Raw genomic sequence first — 20,636 nt, 5'->3', positions numbered from 1 at the left:
CACGCGTGCTCTGTGTGCATAGAGAGGGGGCTCGCTGTCTATCTACACAGAACTAGATATTCGTTCGCACACCGTGATATGATATAATTTGTTGTGTACTGGTCTTTGAAATGAGCGATGCTCCCGAAAGACCATCTTTCGAAAGGGGATGGTGTTTCAGCCTGAAGGATTCGGAACTGGTAGAAACGGAGACATCTCCTGCAGCAGAAGACGCCAAGGGGATACACCGCTGCTACAATAGAAACACGTGCATGTTCAATGAGATTTGTCTGAGTCCTTTAACCCACACTCCCAAACGGGGGTGCCTCACTTCCCCTTACCTTAGTCCTGGCCACATTTCCGTCAGTAGCACTGAGAAGCGCATCGAGCTGCTCAGACCAGCTCAGGTTCATACTCACAGCCTACGGCAAGGGGTCTGTCTCCCTGGCGTCTTGTGCCCTTGCTCTCCCAGCACCGAACAACGGACGCACAACCCAGGAAAGGCCACAACGTCAAATTGAAAGAGGGAATACTAGGGGTAGGGATGCAATATCAGACCAAAACTACGCCTCTGGGACTAGTCAGGGGAGAGGCGTACTTGGGAAAATGGGGGGGGGAAAGCGGGATACCCTCATATGCACATATTAGGAGGGAGTTTAAGGCGCCGAATCTTGGTTAAAACCTTCCCAGACGCAGGGTACTGGCGCCATCACACCGATCCTAGGCCAGCTACTACTGCCGCCGCAGCGTTCAAAACGTCTAGTAGGCCAGGAAAGTCTGACTTTGGACTGGCTGCCGCAGCGCCATTTGGGAAACTGAGTTCTCGTCTCGTGGAAACAACCCACGATGGAGGCAACCGAACTACGTTTCCCTGGAGGCAATACGTGCACGTACATCCCCACCGTGAAGCTTGTCGGGAAACTGAGTCTTTCTGATTCTATAGTGGTTGTTTCCAAGGAACAAATGAACTACATATCCCAGGATGCATCGCGCAAAGTCAACTGTGTCCCGCTACAGGTCCCACACGTTCTTGGGAAATGGAGTCCAAGCTGCCCTGAAAATTAACGGTCCCGGTTATTCTGAGACTCCATTCCCCAGCAAGCTCAGCGTGTAGCATACAGCATGGAGCCGCAAGTCGCTGAGCTGAAGAAGAAGATTGAGGACACGTTGTGCCCTTTTGGCTTCGAGGTTTACCCCTTCCAGGTTGGTTTCTCTCTCCTGCGGTGCTAGGGTGAGGTATATGATTGGCCTCGGTGCCACTGGCGTGAGGCCCTTAAGCCTCCTGCTCTTTCCGGAGCTCCTCTGGTCCCAAGTACACCTGATCTCCCGGGACAGAACGGCAAGGGGGGCTTGGGTAGGTAGGAGCTGTCGATGACCCAGTAACCTTGTGGCTGTCACTTAACATAATCGACGGGAAGAAAGGCACCCGTAGGGCCAAAGTCACTTGGGAAGCTTTCTGACGGAATTAGAAGAGGGCAAGTCTTGGGAGGTTTGCATGGCTAGGATTTAGGTCAGTTGAAAAGGAAAGGGCATTCCTGCTGTTGAACAAGCAAACAACTGGCTGGTTTGTTCCTTTCAACAGAAGAATAAGTCATAGTGTTGGGAAATCACCAGCCACTGGGTTGGGTATAGCAACTGCACCTGACTGACACACAAGTCTTGCACCACCACTACTTTCCCTTGTTTATATAAGTTCATTTTCTCCTTATCCGGTGCCCCCTCCATTGAGCTATATACTTGGACAGAAAGCTAAATCAGCTCAGCTTGAACCCTTTGCTTGTTGTTTTAAGAGGCAGCCCACTCTTAACCCCTTCCGCTGAGTGGCCCACAGCAGTGCTAGGAGAGGTTATAGAGAGAGTGGATAGGTTGGGTCTAGTTTGAAAGAGAGGACTTTCCAGAAAAAAAAATGGAGTTGAGCTTTATATGAAAAGATAGATTGGTCCCAGCCAGTGTGGGTGAATTGGTTGAGCATCGTCCCATGCACCAAGAAGTCACCAGTTCAATTCCCAGTCAGGGCACATGCCCAGGTTGCAGGCTCAAACCCCAAAGGTGGCTGATCGATGTTTCTCTCTCTCTTTCTCTAAAAGTTAATAAAAACATTTTAAAAGATAGATTGGAAGGAAGGAGGGTTATGTACATCCCAAATATCAAGAACAGCTTGAGTAAAGGAGTTGGTGGGTAGCAGATATGGGGGGACAGTAAGGATGCCTATATGGTGGGTCAAGTGGACTTGGATAGTTGGAGCTATTGTACTGAAGCTCTGCCAGTCATTCTAGGCTCCTGCTCTCACTTCCCCACCCCACATCCAATCAGCCACCAGGACCTTTAGGAATCTGTCTCCTGAATCTCCCAAATCCATTCTCTTCCATCCAATATATTCTCTAGTCCAAGCCATTTCACATTTGGATTTACTGCAATAACCTTGCTGTCATTTTGCCTCTAACGGTTAGAATCTAACCCATCCTGCACACTGCAGCTACATTAATCTTTCCCAAAACTGATCATGTCAGTTTACTCCTTAAATCTTTAATGACCTGCATTATTACCAAATTAGATCCATATTCCTAAATTGGTATCCAAGGCCAGTCACAATCTCACTCCTACTGATCTCCAGCCTTCTCTCCCTCTGCTCCCCTCTGCAGACCCTTCAACTCCACTTCTATCAAACTAAACAATTTGCAATTCTCCAAATGTGCCCTGTACTTTTTGCCTGACATTGTTTATACTGTCATCTTTTAGAATACACACCAGATTCTTTCTCCTTCCCCACATCAGCCTGTTAACTTCCCTCCCAGCCTTAAAGACTCAGTTTCCAAGAAGCCTTTTCTAATTTCAGAGGACTGTCACCTGACCCTGTCGTTGCACCAGTCAACTTTTTAAAAAAATATATTTTATTGATTTTTTTACAGAGAGGGAGAGGGATAGAGTGTTAGAAACATCGATGAGAGAGAAACATCGATCATCTGCCTCCTGCACACCTCCTACTAGGGATGTGCCCGCAACCAAGATACATGCCCTTGACCGGAATCAAACCTGGGACCCTTCAGTCTGCAGGCCGACACTCTATCCACTGAGCCAAAACAGTTAGGGCAACTTTTTTGTTCTCAGTTGTTCATTAATTCCCTCTCTATTCTAAACTTCCTGTCAAATTCAGACAAATCCCCCATAAACACTCATCACAGAGCATCAGTAGAAATTCAATGATTGAATGAATGAGATGGAGGCTGGGCACAATATATGAGACCTTGAATGCCAGGTTAAGGTATGTATTTTCTGTTCCAGGTGGCATGGTACAATGCAGTCCTGCCTTCAGCCTTCCACCTGCCCCTGCCAGGACCTACCCTGGCCTTCCTGGTACTCAGCACACCTGCCATGTTTGACCGGGCCCTCAAGCCCTTCCTGCAGAGTGGCCACCTCAAACCACTGACTGACCCTGTGGACCAATGTGTGGCCTACCACCTAGGCCGTGTTAGAAAGGTGAGCAACATTCATATCCTCTCCCAGCTTCAAACCTGCAACTGCTTCTAGCTACTCCAAGCTCAATGCAGGACTAGAGCTAAGGTTAGGAGCCACTTCCATAGGATGAAATACAGCCTTGACATTGTGATCTCTCCCCATTCTGCATTCTCAATCCAAGTCGGGCCACCTTCCTCTAGCAGCCCCCCAGGCCTGAAATCAGTCTCACTCACCCTACACTGATGGGCAACTAAATGAACCTCAGACCAGATTTCCCTTGACCTCCAAGTGAAATAGGAATAACATTTCCCAGGCATCTCTCACCTGTCTTCGCCCTAGACCTGGAAGTTTTATGCTGTCTTTGGGGCCTTTTAAGGACAAAACAGTATTTCCCCACCACACACTCACATGTACATATTTACATATATACATACACTGGGACTCTGGAGGGCAGAGCCAACTTACCTCTCATAATGGAGGTTTCTGAGCAAGACCTTCAAACGTGGGCCCTCCTGGACAGAATATCATTTTCTTCACACTGGAACCCCCTTACCCCATTTAAGGTTGTTTTCCTTTCAAATATGACTTCTGAGGACAGGACCTTGTTAACACAAATTAGGGCTCTCTAGGAAGAGGTCATGATTCCTGTCATGCTGAAGGAAGCCTCTATCTTGTCCTCCATCCCAGAGCCTCCCAGAGCTGCAGATTGAAGTTATCGCTGACTACGAGGTACACCCCAACCGGCGTCCCAAGATTCTGGCCCAGACAGCAGCCCATGTGGCAGGGGCTGCTTACTACTACCAACGACAGGATGTAGAGGCTGACCCCTGGGGAACCCAGGTCAGAGGGCAAGTATGAATGACTAGGCAGCGGTTCTCAACCTGTGGGTCGCGACCATCGGAAAACACATATAGCATATCAGATATTTACATTACGATTCATAACAGTAGCAAAATTACAGTTATGAAGTAGCAACGAAAATAATTTTATGGTTGGGGGTCACCACAACATGAAGAACTGTATTAAAGGGTCGCAGCATTAGGAAGGTTGAGAACCACTGGACTAGAGACTCAAAAAATGGTGAAGGCCCATCAAGATATCAGGTCTCACATTCTTCCTCCTCCCGTGGGTAAAAGAGTTTGTAGACACAATCCAGGATAAAGGTATTCCCTACCCAGGAATCCAGCCCCATGTACTTTCTGGAGTCCCTAGTCAAATCAGAGAACCTAGTCCAGTGGTCAGCAAACTCATTAGTCAACAAAGCCAAATATCAACAGTACTTCTTCAAAATAGACTCGCCCAGGCCGAAAACTGACTTCTGCGCATGGGCCACGAAGTTTCAATCGCACTGTACGTGCGCCTGCACGTGGTATTTTGTGGAAGAGCCACACTCAAGGGGCCAAAAAGCCGCATGTGGCTCGAGAGCCGCAGTTTGCCGACCACGGACCTAGCCTATTCATAAAACTGTTACAAAACGGAGCGGGCAGAGCAGTGATTAGATCAGTGGTGAGACTCTGAAATTGAGGCTCAGCTTAAGAAACCCTTCCTCATGGCCAGAGTGAGCTCATCTACAAGAGTAGAGGAGGCTCACATGTGGAATCAGTGTCCATTGAGTGTGAATAAGTGAAAAAGCCTAGTTGCAGTGATAGTAGTTGAACTTTGTGCCGAGGTGATGTCCATGACCTTGCTTTTCTTTACCCTCTCCCCAGCACATATCAGGTGTGTGCATACATCCCCGATTTGGGGGCTGGTTTGCCATCCGAGGGGTATTGCTGCTGCCAGGAATAGAAGTGCCTGATCTGCCACTCACTAAACCCCTCGACTGTGTACCAACAAGAACTGACCGAATCGCCCTGCTTGAAAGCTTCAATTTTCATTGGCGTGACTGGGCTTACAGGGATGCTGTGACACCCCAGGAGCGCTACTCAGAAGAGCAGAAGGCCTACTTTTCCACACCACCTGCCCAGCGCTTGGCCTTGTTGGGCTTGGCCAAACCCTCAGAGGAGCCTAGTTCTGCATCCCCCGAGCTTCTCTTTACCACACTGATACCCAAATCTCAGAATCTCAGCAGAGCCAGGGGGTGGCTCAGCCCCAGGGTCTCACCACCTACATCCCCTGGCCCTTGATACCCTCCTCCCCTGTGGGATCCCTATTTATACCAATAGTACTTGCTAAGACTTATCTGGCTTTGGCAAGGCAAAGGTTTTATTTTGGCTAAAAGATGATTACTTTTGATAAAAGAATTATAGTAGAGATCTTCAATGAAGATAATGAGGCTCAGAAGTCCGGTCAAGACAGAAATCAAAGACTAATCAATATTAGTTAATATTTCAATAGGAAAAAAGACAAAGGCAGACTCTGAATCCCCACCTGCCTTGTCATATGGAATTATTGCCTGTTACCATTAGTCTGCAGTGCTACATGTTACAAGGACAAAGGGGTATTTATTGCCTGTTACCGTTTATCTGCAATGCTCCAAGATGTTACCTGATATAGGGCCTAAGGGACAACTAATCCTCTAAGCAATAATATAAATAAATAATGTATCATAGTGTTGTTGTGTGGACTGAATACATGTAAAGCATTTCTGAAACAGCCTAGCTTACTGCAGTATTATCAGCTGTTCTTGAAGGCCCTAGGAGTTCTATAATGCTGCTCTTATGTCTTGATGTCTGGTAGGCTGGGGTAGCTGATAAAAACAAGTGTATGGAAGAACACCATATAATATATCCTCACTTCTGAATCTGCCCTAGCTTTAAGGGCCCAGGAGGTACCCCAACCCCCACCAATACCTCTCAGGACAATGATATGAATGAGGGCAAAAAAAAAGGACTACCTCAAATCAAGGTTAGAACCCAGGGAAGGTGAGGTGTTCAACCTTATGCTTTTGATTTGCAAGGTTCTATCCTACAAATACCAACACTGTGCTTATCTTCTCCCCCTTGCAGTTATAAAGTTACAGAGCCTCTAATTCTAATCTTTTACAAAGCCAGTAGCAGATTTTCATCAGAAGCTAATCTTCCCTGGGCCGGGTGGCTCAGTTGGTTGAACAACTGTCCTGTACACCAAAAGGTTGCAGGTTTCATTCCCAGTCAGGGCACATAGAGATTGCAGGTTCAATGCCCATTCAGGGCACATGTGGAAGACAACTGATCAATGTTTCTCACATTGATGATTCTCTCTCTCCATTCCCCTCTCTCTAAAAACCAATGAAATCATATCCTCGAGTAAAGGTTTAAAAACAAAAACTTACAAAAAAAAGGAAGTCAATCTTCACGTTCTCATGCAGCCCTGCCTAAACTATAAAGAACAAATGCCCAAGTAATCAATATCATTGGTGCCTTAACTTACAATGCAGCCTATAATATAAACGTAAGTACCTTGGATAACACTAGAGCAGGTCTTGCTCTTCTTTCCAGATATAACAAAAGAAAAGTTAACACCTTGCCCAGCTGGTGTGGGTGTGGCTCAGTGATTAAGCATTTACCCATAAAGCAAAAGGTCACAGTTCAATTCCCAGTGGGCACAAGCCCAGGTTACCAGTGCAATCCCCAGCAGGGGGCGTGCAGGAAGCAGCCAATCAATGATTCTCTCAGCATTGATGTTTCTATCCCTCTCTCTGAAATCAATAAAAAATTTTTTTAGCCCTAACCGGTTTGGCTCAGTGGATAGAGCGTCGGCCTGCGGACTCAAGGGTCCCAGGTTCGATTCCGGTCAAGGGCATGTACCTTGGTTGCGGGCACATCCCCAGTGGGGAGTGTGCAGGAGGCAGCTGATCGATGTTTCTCTCTCATCGATGTTTCTAACTCTCTATCCCTCTCCCTTCCTCTCTGTAAAAAATCAATAAAATATATTTTTTTAAAAAAATTTTTTTTAAAAATAGAAGTTGCCCTGACCGGTTTAGTTCAGTGGATGGAGTGTTGGCCTGCGGATTGAGGGGTCCCAGGTTCGATTCCAGTCAGGGCATGTGCCTTGGTTGCGGTCACATCCCCAGTGGGAGGTGTGCAGGGGGCAGGGGGCAGCTGGTCGGTGTTTTTAACTCTCCCTCTCCCTTCCTCTCTGTAAAAAATCAACAAAATATATTAAAATAAATAAAATTAACACCTTGGTTCAATTCCATTCCCTGTGTCTTGCATTTCCCCTCTATAATTTCCTGGTTCTGAAGCAGCTCTCACTTATTTTCCCATAAGGAAAGCAAAGAATAAATCAAAGGCTAATGCCCCTAAAATGAAGAAATGGGGGTAGGGGAGGCCAGGGGAAGGTCAAGTGGGGAAAAAAAAAAAAAAAGGAGACATATGTACTACTCTTTGTAATAGTTTAAGCAATAAAACAAAATTTAAAAAAATAATAATAAAATAAAATGAAGAAACAACAAGGTCTCAGTTCAAGTTTAATAGAAACCACAAAAGATCAAAGGTGATGTCCCACTACTGTTTACATTAGATAATTTCCTCCAGAGGAAGTATGGCTGACCCTCCCCAAACCCTACAGGAAAGGCCACATCTGGGCTAAGTCTAAGATCTTGTTTTAAGTATGACAATAGTAAAAGAGAGGTTCTGTTCTCATGGCTGTACATTGCCGCATGACCCTATAATGACCCAGTGCTCACTTCTGCTTAGAGAAATATTCTTTGCTCTTCTGGACATCAGGCTTGATGGTATCACTGCCAGGTTTCCAGCCAGCTGGGCACACTGCAAGAGAAAGTTACCACTAATTAGTAATTTGCTCAGTGGTGAGCTCTCATGAACAAATGGATTCCTCAAAACTAAATCTGAGCCCTAAAGAGCCTGTATAAGCACCAGGAAGCCTAACCTACAGTCTAAGATCATAAGTATAAAAGCCTTTTAGTGCAAGGCTAACAACAAACATGCAATTTAATCCTCTCTATAGCCCCATTACTATTATACCTAGTTTATTCATTCAGCACCTGACATTTATTTTTAAAAAAGCAATAGCTTCAACTGTAGGCTTTGTTCAAAAAAACCTAAAACATGTGAGGCAAGATTTGTTAACAGTAGGTAGTAGATAAAGGGGTACTCATGTTCTCTATAATTTTATGTATGCTTCAAATGCATCTTTTAAAAAATAAGCTTAAATGCCGCTCTTAAAAAAGTGGTGCTGCCCTAGCTGGTTTGGCTAAGTGGATAGAGCATCAGCCTGCAAACTGAAGGGTCCCAGGTTCGATTCTGGTCAAGGGCACATACCTGGATTTCAGGCTTGATCCCCAGTAGGGGATGTGCAGGAGGCAGCCAATCAATGATTCTCTCTCATCATTGATGTTTCTATCGCTCTTTCCCTCTCCCTTCCTCTCTGAAATCAATAAAGATATATTTAAAAAAAACAAAAAGGTGCTGGGACAGCTGATTTCCACATGCAAAAGAATAACACTAGACTCTAAACTTAAAAAACGGATCAATGGCCCGGACGGTGTGGCTCAATGGTTCAGTGTCAACCTATGAACCAGGTCACAGTTCCACTGCCAGAGTACATGTGCAGGTTGTGGGCTTTATCCCCAGTAGGGGGCGTGCAGGAGACAGCCAATGGATGATTTTCATTGATGTTTCTATCTTCCTATCCCTTCCTCCCTTGAAATAAAAACATATCACTTCCTTCCTCTCTGAAATAAAAATATATATTTAAATCCTATATAATAAAAGGGTAATATGCAAATTGACCCTAACAGCAGAACGACTGGGAATGACTGGTCACTATGACACACACTGACCACCAGGGGGCAGACGCTCAATGCAGGAGCTGTCCCCTGGTGGTCAGTGCGCTCCCACAGGGGGAGCTCTGCTCAGCCACAAGCCAGGCTGATGGCTGCCAGCACAGTGGTGGTGGTGGGAGCCTCTCCCGACTCCTCAACAGCACTAAGGATGTCCGACTGCAGCTTAGGTCTGCTCCCTGCTGGTAAGTGGACATCCCCCGAGGGCTGCTGGGCTGCCAGAGGGATGTCTGACTGCCAGCTTGGGCCCGATCCCCCAGGGAGCAGGCCTAAGCCAGCAGGTGGACATCCTCTGAGGGGTCCCAGACTGCAAGAGGGCATAGGCCGGGCTGAGGGACTACCCCCCCCCCCCAGTGCACAAATTTTTGTGCACCAGGCCTCTAGTGTATATATATATAAAAAAATAAAAACTTTTTTCTTAAGAACCAACCAATGAATTCATAAATAAGTGGGACTACAGATCAACATTTCTCTCTCTCCCCTGTCTAGAAATCAATTTTTAAAAAATGGATTAATGGCCCTAACCAGTTTGGCTCAGTGGATAGAGCGTCAGCCTGCAGACTGAAGGGTCCCAGGTTTGATTCTGGTCAAGGGCATGTACCTTGGTTGCAGGCATATCCCCAGTGGGGAGTGTGCAGGAGGCAGCTGAATCGATGTTTCTCTCTCATCAATGTTTCTAACTCTCTATCCCTCTCCCTTCCTCTCTGTAAAAAATCAATAGAATATATATTTTTTTAAAAATGGATTAATGAAATAAATATAAGGGCTAAAATCATTAACTCTTCAAAGTGGAAAATCACGATTAATCCCTTGCCTCACTTTCCTCAGGTTAGCCTAAGGAGCACTGCTAATTCAGGATGGCAGGGAAAGGTTGAAGGCTATGCTTTCTGCATAAACTTCATGACCTTGGATTTGGAAATGTATTCTTAGATATGATGCTAAAAGCACAAGCAACAATAAAAAAACAGATAAGTTGGACTTGATCCAAATTAAGAACTTTTAGAACATTATAAAGAGAGTGAAGGCAACCCACAGAATGGGAGAAAATACTTATGAATCATATATCTAATAAGGGATTAATATCCAAAATGCAAAAAGAATTCCTGCAATTCAACCACACACAAAAAAAATTCAAAAATGAGCAAAACATCAATACATGAGTGGATAAAAAAAGTTGAGGTACATATCTACAATGGAATATTGGCCATAAAAAAGAATGAAATCTTGCCACTTGTGAGAGCATGAGTGGCATATCTCTCTGATATCCCACGGTTGTGGGTTCGAGCCCCTGTTTTCCAACCCCCGTCAGGGCACATATAAGAATCAACCAACTTCAGGTCTGATCCCCGCAGGCCAGGCCGAGGGACCCCACCAGTTTCAATTCCAGTCAAGGGCACATGCCCAGGTTGCAGGCTTGGTCCCCAGTAGGGGGCGTGCAAGAGACAGCCGATCAATGATTCTCTCTCATCATTGATGTTTCTATCACTCTCCTCCCTTCCTCTCTGAAATCAATAAAAATATATTTTTAAAAAACCAACACTTGAATTTGAGTGAAACATCTAAGTGTGGATCTTTCTAATTACTGGTATGGTCTTAAGTGCCATGACTTTAGGGCCAAGGAGACTAAGTTGGCAAGGTCTCTTTATCCTGGTTCATTATTCTTCCTCTGTGTGTTATAACTGGGTTGTTCTAAAGGTTTGTTTTCTTCTAGACAAAACAATCTTTTTGGTTGCTTATTAGCACCGACTGCGAAACTTTTGTCTGCCTATAGCCTGGTCTTTGCTTTCATGCTGCTTTGTTCTCTGCAGCTAATTTTGCCACTCCAGTCTTTGTGCTGAACCTCATACCCCACACCAGGGGGCAGTATCAGGAGCTGTCTGCTCTTTCAATCTACTCCCAAGGGAGCTTCTGTAAATGGTGCCTTCTGGTATCAGTGTTCACTGATCCCTATTAGCCTTCCACTACAGCCAAGTATCATTTTTGGGTCCCCCAAAATGAGGACATTAATCCAGACTAACAACTTCCGCCTTCTTTAAGTCACAATATCAGAGTTGAATTGGCCTTAGAAAGCTAGTTTGAAATACTTAACTTCTAGGGAAAATGAAGTAAGACAAGAAATTTGTCCAAGCCCACCTGTGCACTTGATCTGCTATCAGTAGCACTTAATCACAACTATTTTGTTCTCAATTACATTAAGTTGGGGGGGGGGGGGGGTTCAAGATCCTCTTCTACCTGCAGCCTCAGGAACTGAGTCCTAAAACTAACTAACTCTTTTTTTTTTTTTTGGTGCCCTTGACTGGAATCGAACCTGGGACCCTTAAGTCCACAGGCTGACGCTCTATCCACTGAGCCAAACTAGTCAGGGCAAAACTAACTAACTCTTAGTTGGGATATGGTTGTTTCATTCCAGCAACAATTGCATGGGGGAGGGGAGGAAGAGTTGAGTTGGGAGTAAAAAAGCTATAGCCTTACAAACTCAAAAGATGGGATCAAGTAGTTCAGTAGTTGCAATCAGAATATTTAAGGAGAGAAGTACTAGTGCTGGAGCCATAAAAAAAGGCTACACTCTTAGCAAATGCTGGATTAAAAACCTTATGTTGAATCTGCTCAGTTATGCTTAGACTTTACAAAGTCACACCCACAAACACATTATCTTTGATCCTGAAACTTCTAAATTAAATTAAGAACCTTCACATTTCATTTGAAACCCTCTAGGCCTAACCTCTCCTTAAAAAAAATTTTTTTAAATGTCACTGGGTTGTACACTTGAAAATGGTTAAGATGGTAAATTTGCTATGTATGCCCTAACCCAGTGATGGCGAACCTTTTGAGCTCAGCGTGTCAGCATTTTGAAAAACCCTAGCTTAACTTTGGTGCCGTGTCACATATAGAAATTTTGTGATATGTGCAACCATAGTAAAACAAAGACTTATATTTTTGATATTTATTTTATATATTTAAATGCTATTTAACAAAGAAAAATCAACCAAAAAAATGAGTTCGCGTGTCACCTCTGACACGCATGTCATAGGTTCACCATCACTGCCCTAACTGGTTTGGCTCAGTGGATAGAATGTCGGCCTGCAGACTGAAAGGTCCCAGGTTCGATTCTGGTCAAGGGCATGTACCTTGATTGCAGGCACATCCCCAGTAGGAGGTGTGTAGGAGGCAACTGAACGATGTTTCTAACTCTCTATCCCTCTCCCTTCCTCTCTGTAAAAAATCAATAAAATATATATTTTTTTTAAAAAATTTGCTATGTATATATTACCACATATTTTTTAAATGCTAAAAATAAAACAAGGAAGTTTGAAAAAAATATGTATTTTAGAATATATTTTTATTCATTTCAGAGAGGAATGGACAGGGAGACAGAAATATCAATGATAAAAGAGAAACATTGACTGACTGCATTCTGCATGCCCTCCACTGGGGATGGAGCAGCAAGTTGGGATTGCAACTTGGGAACTTGCCCTGACCAGAAATCAAACTGTGACCTCCTGGCTCAAAGGTCAACACTCGACCACTGAGCCATACCAGTTGGGCTCAAATATATTCTTAAATCATAAAAATGTATTAGTTGTATCTGCCTATTGTTTTTGGTTAAGTTGTCTTAGTCCCATTTTATTTTCCAAATGTCAAAACTGTTCATATAGTACTTTTATTTATTCATTTATTTTTAATTGATTTCAGAGAGGAAAGGAGAGGGGGAGAGATAGAAACATCGATGAGAGGGAATCATTGATCAGCTGCCTCCTGCATGCCCCACACTGGGGATTGAGCCCTCAACCCCAGGCATATGCCTGACCGGGAATCAAACATGAGCCCCTGGTACATAGGTCCATGCTCAACCACTGAGCCGCACCAGCTGAGCTATTACCTTTATTTTTAAAATCCCAATAAAACAGCCCTAACCGGTGTGGCTCAACTGGTTGAGCATTATCCCATGCACCAAGAGGATGCTGGTTGGGTTCCCAGTCAGGGCACATGCCCACGTTGCAGGCTCTATCCCCAGTAGGGGTTGTGCAGGAGGCAGCCAATGGATGTTTCTCCCTCACTGATGTTTCTCTCTCCCTCTCCCTTCCTCTCTGTAAAAAAAAAAAAAAAAAAATCAATAAAATATATATATATATTTTTTTTTTTTTCTTAAAAAGCTTTTATAGCCCTAGCCAGTTTAGCTCATTGGATAGAGCATCGGACTATGGGCTGTGAAGGGTCCCAGGTTCGATTCCAGTCAAGGGCACATGCCTGGGTTGCAGGCTCAATCCACAGTAGGGGGCGTGCAGGAGGCAGCCAATCAATGATTCTCTCTCATCATTGATGTTTCTATGTCTCTCTCCCTCTCCGTTCCTCTCTGAAATCAATAAAAAAAAAATTTTTTTTTTTTAAAAAGCCTTTATAGCAGTGGTTCTCAACCTTCCTAATGCTGCGACCCTTTAATACAGTTCCTCAGGTTGTGGTGACCCCCAACCATAAAATTATTTTCGTTGCTACTTCATAACTGTAATTTTGCTACTGTTATGAATTGTAATGTAAATATCTGATATGCAGGATGTATTTTCATTGTTACAAATTGAACATAATTAAAGCATAGTGATTAATCACAAAAACAATATGTAATTATGTGTTTTCCGATGGTCTTAGGCGACCCCTGTGAAAGGGTCGTTCGATCCCCAAAGGGGTTGCGACCCACAGGTTGAGAACCACTGCTTTATAGTCTTCTCCCCAAGCTTTTCTATTACCCCACCCCCACAACGCACTATAATCCAGAAACTTCAATTTCTTAAAGAAACATAATCACTCTCTTTGTTTGGTAGACTTTGTTCCTACCACATCTTTCCCATCCAACCACCATTTTGTTGTCTTGTCACCAAACAGACTGAATTACCTTCCCCATGTTTGTCAGTGAACTGGAAAGCCTGAACTAGTCTCAGAGTCTCATCCACAGAGCGGCCAACAGGAAGGTCATTCACAGTGATCTGGCGAAGGATACCTTTATCATCAATGATAAAGAGGCCCCTGGGAAGAAAAGATTGAAGGTTTGAGAAAGAGGCAGTACAGATTTAACAAGTGGTTAGGCAGCCCTGGCTGGGTAACTCAGTAGCTTAGTGTTGTCCTGATACGCCAAAATTACGGGTTTGATTCCTGGTCAGGGCACATACAAAAAGCAACCAATAAATGCATAAATAAGCGGAACAATAAATTGATGTTTCTCTCTCCTTCCTCTCTCTCTAAAATTAATCAATAAATTTCTAAAAATTAAAAACTGGGTTGCCCTAACCAGTTTGGCTCAGTGGATAGAGCGTTGGCCTGCAGACTTAAAGGTCCCAGGTTCGATTCCGGTCAAGGGCATGTACCTTGGTTGCAGGCACATCCCCAGTATGGGGTGTGCAGGAGGCAGCTGATTGATGTTTCTCTCTCATCGATGTTTCTAACTCTCTATTCCTCTCTGTAAAAAATCAATAAAATGTATTTTTTTAAAAATTTAAAAAAACTGGCTTATTAGAATAGAGAAGCAATGGAAATGGGCTGGTCTCCCAGACGTGCACAGGCCTTGCCCTTAGTGAGGATGCCCCTGCATAAAGAATGAGACCAATCCCTGGCCAGCATGGCTCAGTCGTTGAGTGTCGACCTATGAACCAGGAGGTCACAGTTCAATTCCCAGCCAGGGCACATGCCCAGGTTTGGGCTCAATCCCCCGTCGGGGGGCATGCAGAAGGCAGCCCATCAGTGATTCTTTCTCATCATTGATGTTTCAATCTCTCTTCCTCTCTAAAATCAATAAAAATATATATATTTTAAATGAGACCATCATGGTGTACACCTTAAATTTAATACAGTGATGTATATCAATTATTTCATTTTATTTTTTTGTTGATCCTCATCTGAGGATATCTTTCCACTGATTTTAGAGAGTGGAAGGGAGAGGAAAAGACAGAGAGAAACATCAAAGTGACATGGGTTGGTTGCCTAATATATATGCCCCGACCAGGGCCAGGGATTGAGCCTGCAACCAAGGTAGGTGCCCTTGACTGGAAATCAAACCCTGGACCCTTAAGTATGCAGACTGACATTCTATCCACTGAGCCAAACTAGCTAGGGTGATATATCAATTATTTCTTAATAAAACTGATTAAAAAAATGAAATGAGAAAGGAGTCTGTACAGATCAGGGCTCTACCTTTCTCCAAATAAAAGGGCCTCAGTCAATCATATCTATCACAATAAATGTCAGCAACACCCCCGCCCCCAGGTATATACCTGAATGAGATGCCTTCATCAGCCTTTAAGACTCCGTAGTCCTGAGCAATGGTGCGCTTGGGGTCTGACACCAAAGGAATGTTCATGGGACCCAGTCCTCCTTGTTTCTTGGGTGTGTTGATCCTACAGCAAAGGGCACACATATAAATCACATTCACGCAAACTCTTGTGTAGCAAATACATTAACTGTATCTACACCCTCCCCCTTTCCAACATTTCTAACCTACTTCCCAGAAACTTCAAACTTTTCCAGCAGTAAACTGAATGGCTAAGGATAGTTAAGGTCATCAGGGTACACTCAGCTGCAACCCAAGCTGCTTCTCCTCTGCTGCCAAGTAATAAGAAAGCAACAAGAGGAAGCCAGAGCCTTTGCACTCCTTCCAGGAGGAGCCAGAAGCCAATACTTGAGAAAGTCTATTGCCAAAGCCTCCTAATCCCAGTTCCTGCTTAGTTAAAAAGTCCATATGTCAAATGGACCAACGGACTTACCATGCCAGGTGACAGAAGTGAGAATCCACAGAAGCACCAATCACTTGGCAGTTGATTTTCTTAAATTCTTCTGCCCTATCACTGAAAGCAATGATCTCCGTGGGGCACACAAAGGTAAAGTCAAGAGGGTAAAAGAAGAACACCACATATTTTCCTGGAAAAAAGAAAAAAAGAACCCCAAGTTAGCCTTTGAAACAGACATCCTTGCTTTATAGAGAATAGACAAGAAAATACATATTCCAACGGAAAAAGAGGCCTTTTTAAGTTGAGGCCAGACACAATTGCTAGATGTCAAGATGCTCAAACATAGATGTCTCCTGGCAGCCACTTTCAGAACCTCTTGCAGGAGGACCTGCATGGAAAAGTTCCTTCCCAGTCCATGCTTTATTTTTCTGTCTCCATATTAGCTGCCAAATACAGAACTAAATTTTTTAAAAATATATTTTTATTGATTTCAGAGAGGAAGGGAGAGGAAGAGACAAAAGCATCAATGATGGAGAGAGAGAATCATTGATTGGTTGCCTCCTGCACGTACCTTCCTGGGGATCAAGTTCACAAACTGGGCATGTGCCCTGACCAGGAATCGAACCTTTTCTTAGGTGGACACTCAACCACTGAGCCATACGGGCCAGGCTGTTCAGTCTAATTTTTATCTTCTCTGGATAGTTAAAATTAGCACAGGCCCTAACCGGTTTGGCTCGGTGAATAGAGCGTCAGCCTGCAGACTGAAAGGTCCAGTCCCAGGTTCGATTCCGGTCAAGGGCATGTACCTTGGTTGCGGGCACATCCCCAGTAGGAGGTGTGCAGGAGGCAGCTGATCAATGTTTCTCTCTCATTGGTGTTTCTAACTCTCTATCCCTCTCCCTTCCTCTCAGTAAAAAATCAATAAAATATATTTTTAAAAAATTAGCACAGATACCAAGTTCTCCAATGAAGAAAAGCAAAAACAAGAATGCAGTTATCTACTGGATAGTCCAATGCCAATGCTTACAATCAGTGTTCCAAAAAAGCTGAAATGCTGAATTCTCTGTTGCAGGGTAGTAAGAGACCAACAAGAAGTCAGAGCCTTTGCACTTCTTTCACAATGAACCACAGTAATGGAGTGGGTAAGGTTTAAGTGATCGCCTGAATCACCACAAATATGTTCCTAATCAGCCTGATAAGAAAAATTTTATGTGGCAAACATTCCAAAAATCCTGGTAGTTAACAGGACTTCCAGTTGGACTTTTACTGAAGTCACTCAGATTACCAACTGAGTAGCTCTTCAAAGGCCAGGTAGCCTCTCACACCTAATGCGCTGGGCTATTACAACAGTTCAATTAGAAGACTCACTCACTTCCAGGCAGCAGCCATGTTTGAGAGTCAAAACAAGTTGTTCCTTTGACATTCACTTTGAAAATTAGAATCACTAGAAACTCCTCTAAACACCAGGGCTTTGCCTAACAAGCACTTTAAGGCCTCAGCAGGTCAAGCCCTGGTGGGCAGAAAGCAGCTCTTCCTACACATCCTACCTTTACCCTTGAGCTAGGGCCACCTCTCTACGATCCTACTTACCATGTTTTGCCAGAAGCTTCCCTCCATAGGATCCCACTAACCTGCTCTCATTCCAACCAACAAGTGTGTTAGGAAACCTAGTCACATGTTCTATCCAAAAGCTGACTCCAGGAACTGATCACTACACACATCACTATACTTGACACAGGAGTTTGAGTTTGCATTCAATTGTCCCAGAAGACCCCACTGCTCCCAACTGTGAGGTAAAAGAGAACCTTATTAGAACCTGACAAGTGTCTGCATGAATCTCTAACAGAAAAGAGAGCTATTCCAACGATGACATCAAGTCTCCCTTGGGGGCAAAACAGACAAGTGAATGTGCCTAAACCCTCTACTAATACAGTAGCTATGACACATAGTTCATAAACTGAACAAGCAGTGTCACAGCTCCAAATATGAGCTCTGAGATTTTAAATTGTTGAAGACTTCTTATAATGAAATAGTAAGACTGAGATAATCAGATTGTCTCCAATAATACAACTGAGGAGTACTGAGAAGATAAATGAGCTACTATATTAGTTTAGGCAAAATGAAGCATGTGCTTTCTCCAAAATAGTCTGGACCTAGGATAACTATCGATAATCACCATTTCACTTCAACCTAAAGGCAACAGCCTACCACCCTGAACACCTTGATCTAGGAGACATAAATCATTTTACAATCAAAAATACAGAAATACAAAAATCGAACAAGCCATCTCTAAATAGCAAAATAATTGCACTTCAATGAACCTAATGTAATAGGCTTACCTTTGTAGTCAGATAGGCTGATATCTTTGAACTGACCATCAGGCATAACAGCTGTGGCTTTGAAGTTGGGGGCAGGGTGGCCGATTTTAGCATTTCCTGAAGACATCTTGCTATCAGCTGGAAAGGATAAAAGAGGAAATTAACTTGAAACCAGTACCCTCCATCAACTTAACTGTAGAACAATAAAGGATTTACCTGGTGGCCCTGAATATATACATTAAGTTTTTTATTTTATTTTTTGTTTTGTTTTTACATTAACTTTTTTTAAAAATATATTTTATTGATTTTTTACAGAGAGGAAGGGAGAGGGATAGAGATTTAGAAACATCGATGGGAGAGAAACATCGATCAGCTGCCTCCTGCACACTCCCTACTGGGGATGTGCCTGCAACCAAGGTACATGCCCTTGACAGGAATCGAACCTGGGACCCTTGAGTCCGCAGGCCGACGCTCTACCCACTGAGCCAAACCAGCTAGGGCAGTGATGGCAAACCTATGACACGCGTGTCAGAGGTGACACGCAAACTCTTTTTTTGGTTGATTTTTCTTTGTTAAATGGCATTTAAATATATAAAATAAATATCAAAAATATAAGTCTTTGTTTTACTATGGTTGCAAATATCAAAAAATTTCTGTATGTGACACGGCACCAGAGTTAAGTTAGGGTTTTTCAAAATGCTGACATGCCAAGCTCAAAAGGTTCGCCATCACTGAGCTAGGGCTACATTAACTTTTTTAAAAATTAATTTTACTGGGGTGACATTGGTCAACATGGTCACATAGGTTTCAGGTGTGGGTTTCTGTTACAAGATCTTTATATATTGCACCGTGTGCCCACCACTCGAAGTTAAATCTTCCCCTGTCACCTACGTTAACTTTTAGATTAGTAAGAAGCATACACTTAACTTTCCAGTTTTTGAATGAAAACCAGATATTACACATCTCTGAATATCAACTTTTGTTTTCATTTAAAAACAGCAATTTCTTTAATAATTGAAGTAACCTCCATTACTTTTTCTGAACCATCATTTGTGCAATGGCATTTTCCTCTATAATTTCATCATACAGAAGCAGGGGGGGGGGGGGTTGGAGACTCTCAAACCTGAACCCAAATGCACAATGCCAGAGTGCCTGACTCCCAAAAGCGGGTAATACTGCCCTTTCCCCGGGCTGCGCCTCCATCTGTATTCATAACGTGGGAAGCACACTTGATATTCAAGCACACGTGGTAGTTTGCCAAGAACACATACCCTAAAGCCCATCCAGCCTTTTAAGAGGCAAGACCAGAATTCTGGCATCTGCTCAATCTCAAAACTTTAGGTATTTGTGTTTAAGCCCTACAAGTCCTTTCAAAAATGGGTGTCTGACCTCAGGGTCAAGATCCTGGGGCAATAAGTACAAGAGCCAACCTATTGCTAAACAGGAATGTTGCACTGGATTCACCCAGGTCAACTCCAAGGAGTTAAGAATTAGATGCAGGTAAGCCATGGGTTTGAAAGCCTCAAGAAGCTCATTTTCTAGTACCAACGGTTTGGGGTCATACTACCACAACCTAAAGAAACGTGAGCATTGATTATCTCAAACTTTTTACTGCTTAATACCTTTAATAACAACAATTTAAAAAACAAAAAACGGTAAGGGACGTAGCAACTTGGCGACCAAATACAGAGTGTGACCCTAACATAAGTGGCCTCGTCCGAACCTGCTTTTCCAGGCGGCCCCCACTAAAGCCGGACCAATCGGGAAAAGCCCGTTGGACTTCCAGCCCGGGCGGGACTCTTCAGAACAGCCCAAGAACTTGCCAGCCAAAAACCACACCCTCAAACCGCACTGAAGGTACCCTCCCGCCCCTCCCGCCATCACTCCCACCCCAGCACTTCGGGGAGCGCCCGCAGGAAAGAGCCATCTTCCCGAGGCACCGGGGATCACCACCATCCCCCATTCTGCAGATGGAAAAAGAAAGGCGGGGAAGGGAACCGTAATATCCGAAGCTTCACGGCTAGTAACGGCCCAGGCCAGGGCACAGCTTTTTTACACCTACCACGTGAAAGAGGGGTGACCTCAGGTCAGCTTCCGAGTCCATTCCAGAAGCTTCTCGAACCGCCCTAATCGAGGGGACACCACCACCAGCCCGCCCCTCCAAGCCAATCCGTGCCCTGTGCCCTGGTGGACGGGAGGGGACTCGAGCCTGCGTGAGCCTCGGGGTTCACCCAACCCCCAGGACCCACAGGTGTGTCCACGCGAAGGTGCGCAAACCGCCTGGCCACTCTGGGGCGGCAGGCCGCGCCCGGACGCCTCCCCAGTCACAGCACCCCCAGTTCAGCCCGGAGGTTGGGGGGGGGCTGGGAGGGTAATAAAAGGCGACCTGCGGAATGCGGGGCGCTCGACCTGCAGAGGCCGCGCGGCCCACATACTCACAGCACT

At 44.3% G+C, this 20,636-nt stretch overlaps 3 protein-coding genes across 5 annotated transcripts in view; 1 reads left to right on the top strand and 2 right to left on the bottom strand.

Moving 5' to 3' along the window:
* The window catches only part of LOC102440733 (rab GTPase-binding effector protein 2-like), a 3,094-nt gene extending 2,959 nt beyond the window's left edge, over window positions 1-135 (bottom strand). The window contains exon 1 of the mRNA XM_023761910.1: window positions 54-135. Coding sequence (XP_023617678.1) covers window positions 54-135 — 82 coding nt within the window. The remainder of the gene's footprint in view (window positions 1-53) is intronic.
* Window positions 136-958: 823 nt separating this feature from the next.
* On the top strand, window positions 959-5,987 carry MMACHC (methylmalonic aciduria (cobalamin deficiency) cblC type, with homocystinuria). 2 transcript variants are annotated; one of them, XM_006098172.3, is made up of 4 exons: window positions 959-1,182; window positions 3,262-3,456; window positions 4,123-4,275; window positions 5,145-5,987. In XM_006098172.3, the coding sequence occupies exons 1-4, from the start codon at window positions 1,102-1,104 to the stop codon at window positions 5,559-5,561; spliced, it is 846 nt and encodes a 281-aa protein (XP_006098234.1). In that variant the 5' UTR covers window positions 959-1,101; the 3' UTR covers window positions 5,562-5,987. The 2 variants fall into 2 exon arrangements, with proteins under 2 accessions (XP_006098234.1, XP_023617672.1); XM_023761904.1 differs by having other exon boundaries at window positions 1,082-1,182; window positions 3,134-3,456.
* Window positions 5,988-7,812: 1,825 nt separating this feature from the next.
* On the bottom strand, window positions 7,813-20,275 carry PRDX1 (peroxiredoxin 1). Of its 2 annotated transcripts, XM_023761868.1 has the most exons (6): window positions 20,254-20,275; window positions 18,213-18,329; window positions 15,910-16,063; window positions 15,421-15,543; window positions 14,049-14,179; window positions 7,813-8,126 (listed from the first exon to the last, which is right to left on the bottom strand). In XM_023761868.1, exons 2-6 carry the CDS (start codon window positions 18,316-18,318, stop codon window positions 8,041-8,043), a joined length of 600 nt encoding a protein of 199 aa, XP_023617636.1. In that variant the 5' UTR covers window positions 18,319-18,329; window positions 20,254-20,275; the 3' UTR covers window positions 7,813-8,040.
* Window positions 20,276-20,636: the final 361 nt, after the last annotated feature.

The sequence above is a fragment of the Myotis lucifugus genome, unplaced genomic scaffold, assembly GCF_000147115.1.
Source record: "Myotis lucifugus unplaced genomic scaffold, Myoluc2.0 scaffold_222, whole genome shotgun sequence".
Lineage (NCBI taxonomy): Eukaryota > Metazoa > Chordata > Mammalia > Chiroptera > Vespertilionidae > Myotis > Myotis lucifugus.
Note: the sequence above shows the minus strand (reverse complement) of the source record. Positions and strands in the feature narration are given on the sequence as shown.

Excerpts from the sequence above, each read along its gene's own strand:
- MMACHC (XM_006098172.3), top strand. The coding sequence starts at position 1,102 with ATGGAGCCGCAAGTCGCTGAGCTGAAGAAGAAGATTGAGGACACGTTG. Across the intron at positions 1,183-3,261 it reads TCGAGGTTTACCCCTTCCAG|GTGGCATGGTACAATGCAGT; the intron begins GTTGGTTTCTCT and ends TTTCTGTTCCAG. Across the intron at positions 4,276-5,144 it reads CTGACCCCTGGGGAACCCAG|CACATATCAGGTGTGTGCAT; the intron begins GTCAGAGGGCAA and ends CCCTCTCCCCAG.
- PRDX1 (XM_023761868.1), bottom strand. The coding sequence starts at position 18,318 with ATGTCTTCAGGAAATGCTAAAATCGGCCACCCTGCCCCCAACTTCAAA. Across the intron at positions 16,064-18,212 it reads CAGCCTATCTGACTACAAAG|GAAAATATGTGGTGTTCTTC; the intron begins GTAAGCCTATTA and ends TCTTTTTTCCAG. Across the intron at positions 14,180-15,420 it reads GATGAAGGCATCTCATTCAG|GGGCCTCTTTATCATTGATG; the intron begins GTATATACCTGG and ends TTTTCTTCCCAG.